At 34.4% G+C, this 19,045-nt stretch overlaps 1 protein-coding gene across 1 annotated transcript in view; it reads right to left on the minus strand.

Moving 5' to 3' along the window:
- The window catches only part of LOC129517096 (ovostatin homolog 2-like), a 41,930-nt gene extending 25,101 nt beyond the window's left edge, over nt 1–16,829 (minus strand). Inside the window, 15 exon segments of the mRNA XM_055336726.1 lie at nt 778–927; nt 1,315–1,479; nt 1,482–1,519; nt 2,731–2,968; nt 3,841–3,999; nt 4,322–4,431; nt 5,744–5,855; nt 7,742–7,856; nt 11,833–11,917; nt 12,392–12,560; nt 14,310–14,330; nt 14,765–14,817; nt 15,564–15,747; nt 16,263–16,446; nt 16,765–16,829. Of these exon segments, the coding sequence (XP_055192701.1) occupies nt 778–927; nt 1,315–1,479; nt 1,482–1,519; nt 2,731–2,968; nt 3,841–3,999; nt 4,322–4,431; nt 5,744–5,855; nt 7,742–7,856; nt 11,833–11,917; nt 12,392–12,560; nt 14,310–14,330; nt 14,765–14,817; nt 15,564–15,747; nt 16,263–16,446; nt 16,765–16,829 (1,848 nt within the window).
- Between the last annotated feature and the right edge of the window lie 2,216 nt (nt 16,830–19,045).

Genomic DNA, 19,045 nt, shown 5'->3' on the forward strand with positions numbered 1-19,045 from the left:
GAGTCTACAAAACAGAGGAGGGAACTCACCTGACCATGCTAGCTCCCTCATCTCAGAATTTCAGACTCCAGAACTGTGAGAAATCTTTTTGTTGTTATAAGCTTCCTAGTTTGGGGTGTTTTGTTATAGCAGCTCGAATAGCTTAAAGCAACAGGTATAATTTTAATAAGAAGAAAAAATGTTAAATTGTTAAATTAGTTGTAAATAGGATCATACATCTCAATATTTATATGTCCTTGTGCTAAAAAAAATAAGGAAAAATATTCAACTGTTACTAATGGAAACAATTTTGATGTGAAACTCTAGAACCACTGGTCTGGAAATGCATATGAAAATATAAGATCTGGGGCAGCCCGGGTGGCTCAGTGGTTTAGCACTGCCTTCAGCCCAGGACCTGATCCTGGAGACCAGGATCGAGTCCCACGTCGGGCTCCCTGCATGGAGCCTGCTTCTCTCTCTGCCTGTGTCTCTGCCTCTCTCTCTCTCTGTGTCTCTCATGAATAAATAAATCTTTAAAATATGTATTTATTAAAAAAAATGAATGATTTAAAAAAAAGAAAATATAAGATCTGTTAATAGATAACAACTTTGGACTGTTTCCAAGCATAGCCTTCAACACAGAGGTTTAACTCTAGATTTCAAGAAAAATAAAATATATAGTCCATGAGGGAACAAAGGGAGAAAGTATTTGATATTCTTAACATGTTTCTTCTTAAATAAAAACATCAGCTGAAGGGTAAGAGGTCCGGATGAAAATGAGGAAATCAGAGAGCTTACACTTTCAGCTGACAGCTGTTGCTCTGATTTCAGTAGAAGAACACTTTTATCCACAGCCCGGAGTGCACAGAATGAGTCAGGGGCTGCTTGCAGATAGAAACTCGTATTGGAGCCCGGTAGCCCCTGGTCCTTTGAGAACTTTATGCTAACCTAGAGTGGAGGAAGGAAAAGAGAGTCAGGTAATTTAAAAGATAACTTGAATACATAAATTTGATACATGAAAAATAATTTGAATAAACTCAATCTTTTTCAAATAAGTGTTTTTAGATCGCTGTACTTATGTTTTCCCTGCCCGTTCTCACCCTTCACTCTCTGTGAGGACATCTCCTTCACCTTCCTCCTTCCATCTCAGTATTGGCATTGCTGCCAAGGTTATTCATTCTGCTTGGGGGTTCTTTCATTTCTAATAATTAAATTACACCAATATTTACTGTGAGATCACCACGTAAAGCTGACGGTAGTCACATAAGAAGACAACAGGGAGAAAACTGCTCGCTGCTCTCTCTCAAGACAGGCAAGAAATAGAAGAAACATCACCTTGTTTTTAAAGCACTTGTCAACCTGGAATCTCACACTGTCAGCCACGATTTCCCCACTGGGGTGAAGGGTGTAGACAAGCACGACGGCCACGGGAGCCAGATCAGCAGTGATGTTGATTGGGAATGAGAAGCTTCCTTTCCAGGCTGTGTAAATAAGAAATGTCACTAACAGATACAGTGCCCAAAGTTTCCTGGCTCATTGGCTACACTGAGCTCAAAGAGAATGGCATAGGAAGAGCAAATTGGGCTTTATTTTAAAGCTAAATCAATTATATAATGAGAATGATGTACACAAATAAAAAAGACTGCATAATTTAGGCATTAATGATATTTGGGTTTTGGACATCACTTTTCTATAATGTGCTTGATAATCTGGCAATAACAGAAACAAGTTGAAATCTTTTTTTGAAATATTTGGAAGGATACCCTGGGCCATACTACTGCTTTCTAGCCTCTGATCATTAACGTTAAGTTGCTCTTCCTAACCTCTTGACTCTATCCCTATAACATTTCCTTAAAGGAAAGAAAAATGAAGGCAGAGTACATAGGAAAAAATGAATGCATTTTGTATGCCTTTGTTTCCGATGTCCTTTTGTCCACTGAGGAGGAGAGCTCCTTTTACCATCACCTGTGCAGAATAAAGAAAACACAATGTTTAACATATATACCATTTAATAGACATTAAAAATGGATAACGAAAAAATGGATAACGAACGGTCTAATGATAATTCTCTTTCAAAGAGAAGGTAGCTTCTATGAACCAGTTCTAAAAGTCAACTCTGCACAACTTGGAAAAGAACACAGAAATGATGATTAATTGTAAGCCTATTATATGCTAGAAACTTGGTGAATAATATGCAGTGCACTGTGCAAGGGGCTGTACAAAGCTCTGAATTATTTAGTCTCTCTAGCTTTGAGTAAGCCCAGTCATTTCACTTCATCACTGTTCTCTTATTTGTAAGAGGGAGGCATCCACAGGGCAGCAAAGTCTAGCTTTTCACCTTTCAATATGTCTGATAAGGACAGGATGGATAAATATGGGGACAGAACCAAAAGGGCCAATTTCTTTTGCTTATCAGAATGAGCCTTCCACCTTACTCTCTGGCACCTGCCTAATGTACTCTCATGAAGGGTCATAAATTCTTGACATGAATTTTAATGGAGTGCTTAAAATGGACTCTGAAGAGTAAGTTTTTCAACCGTAGGGAAACTGAAATCACCTTGGATCTTTTAATGTGCTTATTCGTTTATGTGTTCATTTATTTGTTTCTGTGTTTGTTCTTGAAAGATCCAACAGTATTCACAAAAAAGTGAGGAGATCAGCTCACTCAGCTACCATGGCATGATTGACATACCTCTTCTAAGCTGCATTATGCTAAGCAGACAATTAGACAAGACCCAAGGATCCAGCAACTGAGACTTACCAAGTAGAAGAAATTGATATTTGAATCATCCCTATATGCTTCCCCATTTAGGGAGTAATGCACAGTAACAATTTTCTGCTGATTGCATCTAAGTTGCTTTGGCTCAGGAACAATCTTCAGGAAGCTACTGGTTCGGGAGTAAAAGCGTGAAACTGAGAAATGAGCATCCATATACTCAGGTGTTAGCCAACTGGGAGGATAGCAGCTTGGAGGAGTAATATATGCGGCCTGGTAAGAAAAGGAAAGTACAGGATATTAGAGCTATGAAGACTTTTAAGGACAGAAATTATTCCAGAATGGAAGGCTTCTTATCTCCTCAAAGTAGGGAGGAAACTTAGCATGTGGCTGAGGTTTCTAAAATCAAGTTTTTGGAAGTAAAAAAATAACAACACTTCCTTCTTTTTTGTATATAAAACATGACCATAATTGTATATATATGTTATTAGGCCTACCCTAATTTATTTTTATTTTGTAATTGAAGTCAGAGAATAGCCTTATACCCTGTGTCTTACAGCTGTATTTGTACACGGACAAATTGTTCAACTCCAAAATTCTGTTTAAGAAGCAGACAAACAGAAATCATAGCATGTCCCTTATCTATGCATCAGATGATCAAAGGGGAACTAAGGGCCAAATTACCTTCATGAACTATCTCTAGTTTCTCAGAGGAAAATATTGGTTGGTAGAGACTTTGTAACAATTGTACCAGGCTATTATCTCATCCTCTTGAATAAGTATTCTCCTGTGTTATTTAATGAACAAGCAAACAAATAAAATACTCTAAAGTTTAAAACTTCGTTAAAATATATTATTTTTTAAAAAGATTTATTTATTTTTAGAGAGAGGGGAGGGGCAATGAGAGAGGGAGAGAGAGTCTTAGGCAGATTCTGAGTTGAGCACGGGGCCCTTGAGGGGCTCGATCTCATGACCCTGAGATCATGACCTCAGCCAAAACCAAGAGTCAGTTGTTTAACCAACTGGACCACACAGGCACCCCTAAAATACATTCTTAATACAAATGATCTTTTAAGAGATTCCCAATGTTCAACATTCGTAACACTAATACTTTCTGGGATCTCGTCTGCTCTTTGATGTCTTACTTTCAGGTTGAACTCTGGATCGAATATATCGGAAGTGTCAATGGAGAATAGAGCTTCCCCATTCTCATCTGTGGTGTAGTTGCCTATAAATCTGTTATTGAGCTCCAATTGCAATAACTTGTTCACCATCGGTATGTTATTAGGACCGGAAAATTTAAGCTGTCAAAAAAAAAAAGCATTAATTTTTAAAAATCGAAATGTCACATTTCTAGAGAGAAGGAATTTTTCTATTCATAAATATGATCATTTATTTGTAATTTTATGATATTCCTATAGGCAAAAAGATGTTCTATTAAATAGATAACATAAAATGGAGACATCTATAATTGTATTTATTGCTTTCTTTTCTCCAGGGACTTTTTTGGTCTATCAGATGCAGGAAGGCTGCAAGGGGTTAGGAAAGTAGGAAAATCGTGTCCAGAAATTTTCAAAGGGCAATCCGTGATCCAAGAAAATGAAACGAAACCATGTACAGACTTACAGTTCCAAGATAAGAAATTCCTCTTCTATAGAAAGGATCCATGTTCTCAAAGCTCACACTCCCGAGCAATTGGGTGATAAAAGTAGAAGCTTTTTCACTGATCTGCACACCTGTATGAAATGAAAATTAGTGTGAAGGAGGATCAAGACTCTCAAAAGAAAAAATAGCTTGGAGGACATATGCAAACTTCTGTACACAGAAGTTTGTAATTCTACATTCTTGTTCTACATTGAGAGGAGGTTCTGAATGCTTTGGAGCATGTTGCAGAATACTACTCTATATCTATCTGGTTATAATATACATCAAACTGAATAATGTAATTAATATGAAAGTATTTGAATCAGAAGAAGGAGAAAATGCTTTTAATTTCCTTTCTCTGACCATTCGACTCAGTTCTGGCTTGTAACTCCTTTTATGTCACAGACATCTCAAAAATAAGGCTTTCACTTCCTTTAAATCTTCCTTTAGCCTACCAGTTAACTCTACTTTTAGACTTTCACCAGATAAGAAAAGTATCTGACAGCAAAGTAAATAGAAATGCACTGTGGTATCAGCAAAACATGTGATAAGCAGAGGTAAACATATCTAGCTAAGTTATAACATGAATGTGACAAACATCCAGAATGAATGTCATCACATTATTAATCAAGTACATTTATATAAAGCTCTTTATAAATAATATTATCCTAATCATTTTTATGTAACAAGGAATAATTAATAATTGGTTTTCTCCATCCCAAATTAAATTTCACTTTCCTCTTTTTCTTTTTTAATCTTTTAACAATTATTTATTGAGCACTGACTATGTGCAATCTTGTAAATGTCTCAGTAATATTTTACACTTGCAAACATCTTCATTTGTATCAAATTAGAGGTTGACAAACTTCCTCTGTGAAGAGGATCTCATAGTTATTAGTCTAAGCTTGCGAGTCACTAGGTTCACAGCTATTCAACTTTGTAATTGCAGCTTTTAAGCAAAGTAAACAAATGTGATCCTGTTCCAATCAACTTCACATTAGTAAGCATGGAGCTGGATTTGACATTCTAGATATAAATTGTGAACTCCTATACTAAATCAAAGATTAGACCCTGGCAATTGGTTATCAACTGATTGATACAAAGTTAAAAAGTGATCCATAATTCATTTGCTTAGCTCTACTACTTCAGAAGAAAGCTCCTCAGTCTTATTGATGCAGGCACAGAAGCAGATATAAATGTATAGCATTTACATAATAAGTTTATTTTAAATATTATGAAGAAAATCTTTTTCAAAAGCAAACTTCAAGTTGGCCTATTGATAAATATACTCCACTTAACTATGTTGAACAATTATTGATACCTATTTGGTGAATATTGCTAACTCAATAAACTCCTCAGTAAGCTGCATGTATCTCCAGGTTACCCATAAAATGCGATCATTACCTGTCCCAAATTCCGTAACCGTTACAGTGGTATGAAATGACATGAAAAATCCTGAACGGTAGAGTTGGAAGACTTTTGTATTAACAATTTGAGTAACACAACCGTTTCCCAACTGAAAAATGAAGAGAAGATATAATGAAAAGATTAGGGATTCAAGAATCTTAAAAGGATGTAGAGTTTTAGTGCAGATTTCTAGCCCCCCGTACCCTCACCCCATGGCTTCATCTCACAAACCTGTTGACGTGACCAGGAATTACAAAAGAAGGGGTTGGAGTTCATCAGTAATTAAAGCAAGGGGGTGATGTATACTTTACAGATTTCAAGGATACTCTACTGAAAACAATGTAGATGGGAACAAATTAAAGGATGAGTATGGAACTGAATGATATTTTGAGAATTAGAGTTTAAAATCATCTCGAGTCTTCAAGTGTATAACAACATCAAAACACTTTTTAAGGTAAACTGTTCGTTTAAAATTAGGAAAAATCTATAGATAATCTTTCATTGGTGACATCAAGAATTAGAGAAATATAGATTTAATTTTATTTTAAAATAGTGTCTATTAATTCTAAATTTAAAACGTCAGAGGGATATATTAATTCATTTGATTCTCAAAGCTGCCTTATGAGCTAGACACTCTTATTACCTCCATTAATGGATGAATAAATTGAGATATAGGAGGTTATATAAGCTGCCCAACGTCACACAGATAGAAAGTGGTAGCTAGCCATTGTGCTCCTTTGAACTATCAACTATAATATTAACAACAAGAACAGATTTTACTACACCTATTTATAATACAAATTAAAAATAAATGTAATCAGAAGAATCTTAATTTCCTTGAAACTAACAGAAAACATTTTTCAGTAATCCCTGAGTCGAAGAGAGAAGAATTTCAACATTAATACCAAGGAAGAAAGTGCTCTGTATGAAAATCTATGGTATTAAGCTACTGTTAAAGGAAAAAAATTGCTTAAAGGATAGAAGGTAATATTTATAATAAAAGTGAGTTTCAATTTCACATGAGCAGGAAAAATGGATAATTAAGAGTTCTTAAGAGGACAAATTCAAACTGATAACAAAAATATGAAAATATGCTCAAATTCATAAGTAATGCATATTGTGGTGAATATGATCAGAGATTCATTTATTTAGCAGATAACTAATGATTCCAAGCAGAAGATCAGAGATGTCAGTAGACAGTATATAAAACAAGAAAGCCAATAAGATTTTTCAAATTTAGCAATTCTATGAATCCATGGGTGGGTAACAATTTACATAGCCTAGAGAATAAGAAACTATTGGTAGAAATTGTTCTTCATTTTCACCTTCTCTAGCTGAAGCCTCCATTAGCCACAAAATGAAAATAGTGTTGTTGAATCCTTTCTATAAATGGAATTGTAGAGCCCAAGGGCAGGCCTCCCCAAACATGTCACTTTGACATATTGATTATTTTAAATAAAAGTTATTTAAGAAACAGCCAGTGCCAGAACACTCAGACCCTCCTCATTCCCTGTGAAAGCAAGAGACAAATCTCCCATAGGAAAGGCATTCTCGCTTCACTAAAAAGTAAAAAGACATCCTAACCCCTGGAGAGAGGGACTTTAAAGCCCAGCAAGCTGTGGAAATGAACCCTTGTTACTTCTTTTCTAATCTACTACCTCAGCCCAAATTCTGAGTAGAATTCCCTACTAATTAAAGTTCCTAAACATCTGTTTTCTTTATCCTGTCAATTCCTCACAAATTTGTCTCTTTGTCTAAAAAAGTATAAAAACTACCTGCCTTAGTCATTTTGTTAGATCTGTCTCATTATGGGGCCTCCGTGTACACCTAATAAAACTATTTTTTTTCTCCTGTTAACCTGCTTCTTGTAAATTTAATTTGGTTCAGTGAAAGACCTTGAAAGGTAGAGGGAGACTTTTTCTTTCTCTACAGAATCAAAGAATAATCATGAAATGAACAATGATTTTTTTTTCGAGTAAAGATCATGATCTGTACCTCTGCAATAAATTGTTCACATATTTCATTGCTGTTCTCACAATTCCTAGAGGAAAAAAATTCTCTGCACACCCGGATTTTGGCTTTCCCTTGCACAGGCTGGCCATACGTGTACCTGGTAGGAGAAAGTGTACATAATTATAGATGAACAATACCACGGGAATATTTTATGGGGTTCTTCAGAAACTGTATATATAAAAAAAAAAAGAAACTGTATATAAAATCTGTTGTCTATGACTACCCCAATGACCAAATTCAATGAGGAACCCCAATCTACTGGTGCTATTTTTCCCCACAGAATTTGGGTTAAATTAGGCATGTGATCTGTTATGAGGTTCAGCTGCTTAAAAAAAAAAATCAAACTCAGGGGGCACCTGGCTGGCTCAGTTCGTAAAGCATGTGACTCCTGATTTCAGGGTACTGAGTTCAAACCCCATGATGGGCATACAGCTTACTTTAAAAACAAAAAAGGGAAGAAAGAAAAAAAAATCAAATTTAAGGAAATGTAGAATCTAAAATCTCAGCGAATAGGATTTAATGATTAAATTGAGTTTTTATTTATTTTTTTATTTTTAAAGATATTTATTTATTTATTTATTTATTTATTTATTTATTTATGAGAGACACAGAGAGAGAGAGAGGCAGAGACACAGGCAGAGGGAGAAGCAGGCTCCATGCAGGGAGCCTGAGGCAGGACTCGATGCCGGGTCTGGAGGATCAGGCCCTGGGCTGAAGGCAGCGCGCTAAACCACTGAGCCACCTGGGCTGACCTAAATTGAGTTTTTAAAATGATATTTTGGTTTGATAGAAATATTATTAAAAAATTTTCGCAGCACTTTTTCTTTAGCAGAAAATATATATGCATATAAGTAACACATGTTTTTTTTTCTTAAAATACTTCTAGATCAATGCCTTAAATGACAATTCTCGTTATACGTTCAATAAATGAAAAAGTATGGAGATTGGCATAAACTAGATAAACTTTGATGAAAAGTATGTCCTAGGGTGGGTTTAAGTAAATAACTAATTTTCTTCTAAAACAAAAAACTATACCACAAGTGTTTTTAAAGTTTCAGTCAAAGGCAAATACAATTGATTTGGGGTTTTCTTGTTACTTGAGGATTGTTTCCACTAAGATTTAGGAAAAAAAAGTTTACAAATGTGAGATTAGTAAATACTAAAATTGAATATAATTACATTTATCAATGATAATATTTTTCCTAATTGTTGAACACTAGTATATACCCGATGTTTACATATTGTTTTTTAAGTGATCCTGAGATGTATGTATTATCTCATTGTACAGATTAGTGAATTGAGATCAAGCAACTCACTTCTCCACGTTGTAAGACATGGAATTAAAATTCAAACTGAGGTCTTTCTCTTCCCACAGTCCATGCTCTTCCCTTTCCACTAATTGGTTTTTCTCTATTTAAAAGTTCTCAGTGCTTCAGAGACTCTACCCAAATCACTAAAATCCTCTGTAAGCTCTAAATATCAATTACAGGTTTACAGCTCTAAATATCAATTACATGTAAACCTGAGGCAAGATTGGGATGCCTGGGTGGCTCAGCGGTTGAGCGTCTGCCTTTGGCTGCCTTTGGCTCAGAGCTTGATCCCAGGTCCCAGGATCGAGTCCTGCATTGGACTCCACACGGTAGCCTGCTTCTCTCTCTGCCTATGTCTCTTCCTCTCTCTCTGTGTCTCTCATGAATAAATAAATGAAATCTTAAAAAAAAAAAAACAAAAAAACCCACAAAATAGAAGCAAGACTAAGCTCAGGCTACAAATGTTATACTTGCTTCTATCTTAGTTCTTACCAACTTTTGCTTACAAAATAAAACCCATATTGTTGTATTATATATGGGTTAACACATGCCCATGAAATACGTAGCTTATTTTCATACAGAACAGAAAAAATAAACATTCTCCCTTTGTGATTTGAAAAGTGTTTGGTGGATACTAATGCAGTTTATTAAAGTGCCTTTGCAGTAAGTTTTCTTCCATTCTAAAAGCTTGATTCATGTCTGAGGTTCTTAATTCATCTATTTCTTACTAGGAAAACAAAATCAAATAGCCTACGTGCTATGTAAAAAATGAAAAGTTATTTTGGTCTGGTCACATAGAGATATGTTATGCAAATAATATGATTATTGCTGTTGTTCAGCTGGACCAAGTTAAGTTCCAGAGAATATTAAAAACAATGCACAGACACAGCATATACAGCCTCAAGTAGGCAAGTAATTCACTCTTGTTAACTTCTAGACATACTGATTTCATTCATCATGCTCCTGTAGCCTGCCCAGAAATAACCTTATAGCCAGCAGAGCTTCTGTCTCAACTGCCTGGTCCTGTTGTAGGATATTGACATGCCATTTAATCTTAAATCTAAGTGGAATATAATGTTAAAGAAGTGTCAAGAAGTCCCAATTCTGTATCAATACCAGCTTAGCAAGTCTCATATGAAGGTGATACTTGATAAATATTTTGGCTCTCCTGATACGTATGTTGAACATTTTTAGCATACCACCGGGCAGATGAACTACAGGTATTAACCCCATTGACTATTCTGGTTCCACGTAGGGTTTTACTAGTGTAACTAGTTTAGGATCCTGGATTTTTTGAAGCTTATATTGATTATCTCTCTATTTTTAAAAACAATCCCCATCTCTCATATATTACATTTGTGAAATTCTGGCACATGTCAGCTACTCTTTCCTGAAACAAAAAAATGCTGTTACAATTTTCCTTGAGCCCAAAGGACATTGTAAAAACTGTCAGCCTTTTACTCAATGTCTTTAAAATACTATGAATATTCTCAAAAAATACTTTGAAAATATTTTTTAAAAATCTTAAAATACTTTGAAAATGTTCAAAAGTAATTTCCATGTCATCAATTAATTTAAAAGTTTAAAAAATAATATCAAATATTATTTTGCTAATTGTTTATATAAATTATAACAGAGGTCCCATTAGCAGAGTACATCTGAAGCCAAATAGTATTGGTTTAAATCTAATGCTAGGTCTGCCATTCAAAAGCTCCATTAGTATTGATAAATTATTTCAATTCTCTGTGTCTTATTATCTTTCTTCCTAAAATAGAGATAATAATAGCTCTCATAATAATAGTATTATGATAAGAATATAAATGCTGTGCTCAACATAGTAATTGGCATTCATTAAATATTAACTATATTAATTATTATTAGAAATTTGAGAAAAGGCATAACATTTTTAAAAATATAAAAGACTTTAGAAATAATTTCCCAAAAAGAAAAATGAAAATTTCTCAAATCATAAGGGAAAAATTTTCACATTAAAAGAATTCATATTAATCCTAATTAAATTGACAAAATATCTTTATCCCCCCCATGACATTTTCAAGGGCTTTTTTTCTTTCTCTCTTTCTTTCTTTTCTTTCTTTCTTTCTTTCTTCTTTCTTTCTTTCTTTTTTTGATGAAAACACCAATGATGGTGATGATTCATTGAGGCAGATACTTCTGTATCAGCTGTTGGAATTGTAGGCTGACATAACATATTTAGTGAGTAATATGGCAATCACCTTTTGTCTTGATAATTCCAATTCTGGACATCTTTCTTAAGTAAGTAATTTTTAATTCAGAAGCTACTTCTTATACACTTGTACACAAAGATATATACTATAATAGTATTTCTTACTAGGAAAACAAAATCTAGTAGCCTACGTGTTATATAAAAAATGAAAAGTTATTTTGGTCCAGTCACACAGAGGTATGTTTATGCAGCAAGGAATTGGAATTCATGAAACATTGGCTAATATTAAGACATGTTTTCTTAATTACAGTGGGTAGAAAAGTATGATTGCAACTGTGAAAAATACTCATAAAAGATTAGAAAAGAATACATTACAATTTAAATGGCCATTGGTAGAATTAATTATATGTAATTTCCTACCTTTTTATCTTTTTCAAATATTTTTCAATGAGAATTCGTTACTTCTCTAATAATCTTATTGTAAGAATATAAGTAATTAAAGTTACATGGTTAATTTAATTTCTCATTCTTTCTGAGTTTTGTATTGACCTATGGAGTTAAATCTCCTGAATACTTACTTAGCACATACATTCACTTGGAATTCATCATCTGAAATCGTCACTGTCTGTGGTGCGTTGACCTTAACTTCAAACTTGGGCAACACTGGAAACACAAAGAAATAGACTTCAGCCCTTACAATCACTAGTGAGAAAAACTTATGCCAGTCATGTAACTAAGTATCTCTCTGTACACAACATTGTCCGGTGTATGCATCTGTACAGACCACATTTCAACTGCACAGTAAATGATAGTGTCTTTCCTTTCTTTTCCCTATTGTCAGAACTTTACATTAAATAAAATGTAATTATTGTAATCTTTTACGTTGTGTAGACAATTGCCTGGATTCTAGAAGAGGAGATTTTCCTAGGTAGAAGAGTCAGAGGTTAGAATCACAATACTCGGCAAGGAGTGAGTAACAAGAAAGGAGAGATTATAAAACAAAACACCCCAAGAAAGGGAAATGACAGAAAACCAAATCAGGTCTCATAGACTTTTGCCTAAATCTAACAGAAAAACTGTTTTGTTCAGTCATTTGAGCTCCACATTTACACGGAACAAACATAAATAGTTGGTTACCATATCTATCAACAGTAAATTGGTGTGTCAATGTCTTTCCTGATTTTCTTTTCACAAAAATAGAGTAATCTCCAAACATTGGTTCTGAAATCAGTTGGAATGAAAGTTGGGTAATATTTTTAAAAGAGGTCACATTTTGCCACTGAAAAATCCTATTGTTTTGAGGATCCTGGAAATAAAGAAGAAATAAAAGCAAAGGTCATAAAGAGTATTATGCTTTCCTTCTTTACCTTGGGTATTTCTGTAGTTATTATAAGCAAAGAAAGCTATACTTTATTAAGCTAATATCACAAACTGTAAAAATAATATAACTTTCTCAGGTATCCAAATTCAATTAATATTAATATTCAATTAATATAGTATAGCTCTGTTAAGCCCCCCAACCAGATAAGAACTATAACCTGTAACGATTTTTGTCTTTCTGAACCAGAGCTGCATAGTTAAAAAATTTAAAACTCAGTGTGCCTGCTCCAGAGTATGCTTTCCAAAGTAATGTGGATCCACACACATGCACAGGGAGGAATTTATCCTAACAGATACTTATAGAGTGTTATTGATGTTCATTTGGTCTGTAAGTAAATTAGTCATGAATTTTCACACTGCATGAAAGAGATGGGCAGTGGAAGTTCTACAGTAAGAAAGGATTGATAATGCCACCTTTTCTTTTTTATTTGCTTTTAGCATATTGCACCTTCTGTGAGCCTGGTTCCGTAAATTTATTGATATCATCCAGTTGTGATTAAAGAACCCCTGATTAAAAGATTTCTACAAAGAAACAAAAATGTTATTTACTACTTACTTAATTTTAATTGTCTTTCTCCCCTCTATGATAAAGCCCATAACACTAATTTTCCAGGCTTCCTTTCAGGAAGGATTGCCCATGTAACCAATTGAATGTAAGTAGAAGTCACTGGGAACTTATTTCTAAAGGAATCAGATGCAGGTGGCATTGAGAATAAAACGACAGAGGATGGCAGAGAGGTTAAGTAGAAGAAGCCTGGATCCTTGGTAATATAATGTTGTTACTGTCCCCACACTTAAGCACCTACACTCAGACATAGGGGTTTGTGAAAATAAGCCTTTTACTCATTGAAGTCAATGTTAATTAAGCTTTCTGTTGCTTTCCGTGGAACACGATGCTAACTGAATTAGGATGTGAAGATAATACTATTTACAGATTATTAATAATGCAGAAAGCATAGAAATGGCTGACTTGATATTTATTCTGCTAAAAGGATGAGCTATTTGCCACCCATATAACAAAGTAAAAAAAAATTTAAAAAAAGACCATTTGAAGTAGGCATTTACATACATGTTCATTAATGATGATCTCAGTGTATTAACACTTAGACTTAGTTAATAATGGTACATGTTGCATGTAGAAATTAAAATACATATTTTGGAGTTGCTTACAAATGATTTACTGACAGATGTTAAGATTTGAAATGGGTTTGAACAGCACTAGAAATTTGGATTGGTAGGAGACCCCATTATATTTTTTAAAGCAAAGTGTTCATTTTGGAATAATATCACCTAATTTATTTCAAATCTTTAGATGTTTATGTTTTATATTTCCTTAAAACAAAATGCGGTTAAATTAAGATGGAGAAGGGCCAGTAGCCAAAAAACTCCCCTCAAAAACCTGAGCAATTTTAAATATAAAACTCTCCTACAAGGAGCCCAATCTTTTATTTTCTGTGAAAACCCATTACTGCACCTGCCACATAGGACTTAACACTAAAAGTGGCAAACTTTTATTTGAGTCTTCCTCTGATGCCTTACATTGTATAGGTAGATAAAGATTTCTCTTCCCCTTGTTTCAATTATCTTAATTTATAACTACATGTAATGAAAGCTAGGCACACATCATTATGTACTGAATATTTTAAAAATGAGTGTGATAAAGCAGATCACTTACCTGAAGTGTGATCAATGGATACTGAAATGAAAAAAAAATGCAGGTTAATATTGTAATAGAGATTTTCTTTTTTCCCCCAGATATTGCATTAATAAGATTATCTGACTTAGTGTTGACTTAACATTCCCAGAAGACAAAATTTCTATAGCTAAGAATGACAAGAAAACCCCAAATGTGAAAGAGATCCCGAACCTCATCGGGGAAGTAGAAAGCAGGTTCCATGCATCCCATTTGTTTTTTCATTATATGTCAAGAAGACCTAAAGAATATAAATTAACTCACTATAAAGGAAAGTTTTAAATTGGGGGGTCAGCATTGAAGCCATATCTATATAGTATTCCATGTTAGAATGGATTTCTATACTCATGGAAAGCTTCCTGATGAAGATTTCGGTAGCAATGAATTTATTTAATTTGCTTAAATTTCATTGTACCATTAGATAATATTGAACATACCAAATCCTCAACAGGTCTGAACTTGGTATCCAGTGTCACAATGCGAATTTGAACTAAAAGAAAAGAGGAAGAAGGGAAAATATTTTTCTTGTTATTTTTTTCCCAGGTATGATTTCTTATAAATAGATACCGAAATTAATTGTCTTGCTATTACAGAATATTGTAAACCAGTAATTTATCAAAAGAGCCAAAACAAAGTTCATATCCTTCAGAATCCTAGTTTGGTGTTTCTTATGCTACCTTTTATTTACCACAATAATAAAGAAAATTAGAAGGACTCAGCTTAGGTTAACAGATTTGTGATTATTTCTACTGGTATAAATAATAATAATAAATTAATAATATTTATGGAGTCTTTACTGTGTGCTAGCTACTATTTTACATTGGCTAGCTTATTTTATTCTCACAATATTTCTTCAAGTAAGACATTTTTAGTATGTCTATTCTATAGAGGAAAATAATGAGTCTAAACAGAGGATTAAATATCTTACTTGCCCAATTAGTAAATTATGGAGCAGCAATCGAAACCAAAAAATTTTGTTTCATGTCCCATGCCCATAGTCACTGTATTATGGAAGTCTGTCACTAGTATTTTTTAAACATTGAACATGGCATGCACAAGTTTAAGAAGCAAAGCATTCAATTAATGAATTTGGAGGCACTGTTTCATAACTGACCTAGGCAACCAGTAGAAATTCTAGAAATCCATGATTCCATAACATTAAGAATAAACTTAAGACTGATGTTCACATATTTGGATTGCTCTAAATCTGAAGAACGTGTTCCTGAGGCTAGTGACACAAAGGAAACATGAACATTGATTTACCATTCTCTCCAGATTTGTAGATGGGCTTATCTGTCTGCATAAACGTTGCCGTCTCCTCTGAAATGAGTACTACAGATCTCCTCTCAGAGATTTTAAATGTCTTTCCTTTAGCCAACAATGTCACAAAAGCCAATTGCTCAGAGGACACCTGAGAAACCTGTTTATGTTAAAGAGCAGAGAAAGGGAAAATAATTTTTAGACAGAAGCTGGTAAACAATGTCTTAATTTGGCTTCTCAGGCTGAGAGCCTCCACAGAGCGCATTATTTCTTAATGGGAGATTTGGAGACCACTTATTACAATTCCTTTATTTAGCACGAGAGCAGTTTCTAATAAACTTATTTTTATGTCTATTATTTTTATGTCTATTTTCCTTTTCTTGGTGCCCTGAGTCCCAGTCTTGCTCCTCTTTACCTGGATTCTCTTTCCTCATATTGTTAAATGGTTCCATCTAAAAAAAAATAATTATGTTTTATTATCACTCCCTATGAAAGAAAAATGGCAATATTTCACAAGTTTTGTTGTAGGGGTCCCTCTCAGGATTTCTCTAATTCTACTCTCTAGCTTCCACAATTCGTTCCTAATCAAAATTTGTTATCTCTCTCAAAATAACTTTTAAGTAATAATTTCATCACCCCAACATAAGTTCTGAAAAGGTCAATCCAGTGCCTCACCTGGAAATCTGCACAAGTGTAGAAGTTATCCTCTTCCACAGACTGGTCAAAAATAGTGGTATTGTATCCATCATGTTCTAAGACAACACTCAAGGATACAGATTCATTAAGGTTTAAAAGGTGGAGACAAGCCTTTTCGGTAGAATGACTCTGTATCACCGAGGAGACCCATAGGATATACTGCCTATGGAAAGAAAATGATCAACGCTTTAAACAAGTGTAACAGAAATGCAGAACATGCTTAAGAAACAATTACAGCTAATCGAAATATTCCTGAAACATTTTTCATAGTACTACAATAAACTTGAGTATGCAGAGAGAGTTCTCCTAAGAAAAAGATGTTGATTTCCTTTATACATTTGTTTAAAATTTATAAGGCAAATCAGCACTCAGTCTCAGAAGTTGAAATGGTGAAAAATAATCAAATCTGAACACAGAATGCATTTGATAAGGTCACTTTGCTACTACTATAGTAAGGATAAAGGATGTAACATTTCCTTACGGTTCTGAGGCCACAGAAACAGTAAAATGAAGCAAAAAGGTGCTCAGAATAATGATGGGCACCATTTTAGCCCACTGTCTGAACAATAAAGACTTCAAGGTTAATATTTAATCTCTCTCTTTCCTTCTTAATAGATGTTAGCTGCCCCAACTATCCACTTTCTTCTCTTCCTTCTACTCTGCCTCTCCCTGTACTTCTTTGCTTTTATAGTCAAGCACACTGAAGGATCAGTTACTCTTTGGAACACGTCACATGGGACCCATCAATCACATTAAATGGCCTCTCCCATTACTTAAGTGCAGGACAGGGGTGGGAGGGTGGGGGACTGACTTCCTTCTTAAGAAGTTCAGTGTAAGAAGCTGTTCTGGTTTTGGAATCAGCAGTACAGGTTGGACAGGAAGAAAGAGAAAACAAAGAAAGCCGTTGTGTGACACTTAGGAGTACATTAGTTTGGTTTAGCACTTCCCCCCACAGGGCTGACCACAGTATCAAAAGCATTAATAGATAAGAATTTGCACTTGGAAGAAAAATACCTCTCCAAAGAGCTGTTATCATCGCAATTGCCAAATGGTAAATTTTTCAGGCTGCTGAGGAAAGTAGTATAGTATATCTGATGTTTTCAAAACACAGATGCAAATAGATATCTCAAGATAGGCTTGTTTTACTGATAATTGGGATGGTTGTTATTCTTTTATAAATCCAAAGAAACTAAAGACCTCTTGACTATGTCTCTGGTGTGTTGATTTTTCCATTTTTTTAACAGTATTTTCTATTTCAAGTTTTGATAGAGTTAGTATATCTGCCTTGAAGAACATCATATTATGCCACAAAGGGGGAACTGGTTTCAGTCTTTATTCCTAAAAGAAATAGGCTGGCAGAGCATCACACATACAAAAGGAAAAACAATAACAATTATACAGATGAGCAACTATACACATTCTCCGGAATGTGAGAGCAAGGCTCCTTGTTGACTGCACTTTGTATCCTAATGCAAGAGTGTGTTCACGAAAGCTCTGACTGATCATGTTGCTCTCTCAGTACATGTGAGACACTGCTCCCTTCCTTATTTTTATCTAGGACTTTTATTTTTGTCTGCCTTTTTTCTAATCCTGCATAGGAAGGGTTAGTTCTCTTGAAATCTCTGTTTCAGCACTAATCCTCAATTGTTAACCTGTCCTACCAATTTTAAGATTTAATTTCTTTCTACTGGAACCTCAAACTGTTCATCTTTGTTTTTTGACCAATACCCTAAGCTTTGATAGCCAGTTAGGCTCATTATCAGAACCACTCTGTCCACTCCGCTCCCCAGACTCATAAGATACATTAAATCACTAGCTTCTCAAACAATTGAAGCTCACCAGCTTTCACTCACCAGTATTCAAGACAAACAGTACCATAAGGCAGATTGATTACAGATCAAAGCAACTAATTATTTATTCCCAAGGCTGATAAATCCAAAGAATTGAAATTTCTCTACAATATTTCATTTTTCCAAATATAAAACTTTTATGCTGTTTAAATAATTCTGTTTATTTTAACTTTAATCAAGGCAATTTACTGTTAACAAAAATGTATGTTTTACCCAGTTGTTTTAATTCATCTTTGGGACTAGCATGCTTTTACGATACCTTTTTCTTTAAATATAATTTTATCTGATTAACATGGTCTTCAGGTTAATGGGCTTTTATCCCAGAGACTTCAGGCATGACTCCAATGTTACCTATTGAGTATTTGCAATGTATTGGCCATAGTACTAGGTTCTATAAATCAAAAGATGAGTAAGACTCAATTCTCTAAGGTAGTTTATCTTCTAGTAGAGAAGGGAATAAAGGAAGGGATGAAGGGAAGGAAGAAGGAGAGAAGGAAGAAAGAAAAGAAAGGAAAGGGAAAAAAGAAGAGAAGAGGGAAGGATATGGAAGAAGGGAAGGAGAGAGAAGATGAAGGAAGAGAGGAACTATAGGCAAGAAAAGGCATTTCCTAAGTACTTGATATCTAGCAGGCAGTGTACGAGGTGCTGTTATTGACAGTATCTCATTGAATCCCCCCAAAATACAATTTTAAATGTATTACTTATTCTTACAGATAAGAAAATACAGTATCAAAAAAAGTCATTAATTTTCATGGTGCCTCTAAGACAGCAAGTCTTGGAAGAATTTCTTTTTAACAATCATAAGTTGAATGAGATGGAAGGGTATGTTCATGTGCAAGAATATGAAAGGACATGGATTAATATACTCTCTTCTAAGTTCTCAGTTGGTTTTTGCTGAGCAAAGGCATATGC

Source organism: Nyctereutes procyonoides, unplaced genomic scaffold, assembly GCF_905146905.1.
Source record: "Nyctereutes procyonoides isolate TBG_1078 unplaced genomic scaffold, NYPRO_anot_genome, whole genome shotgun sequence".
Lineage (NCBI taxonomy): Eukaryota > Metazoa > Chordata > Mammalia > Carnivora > Canidae > Nyctereutes > Nyctereutes procyonoides.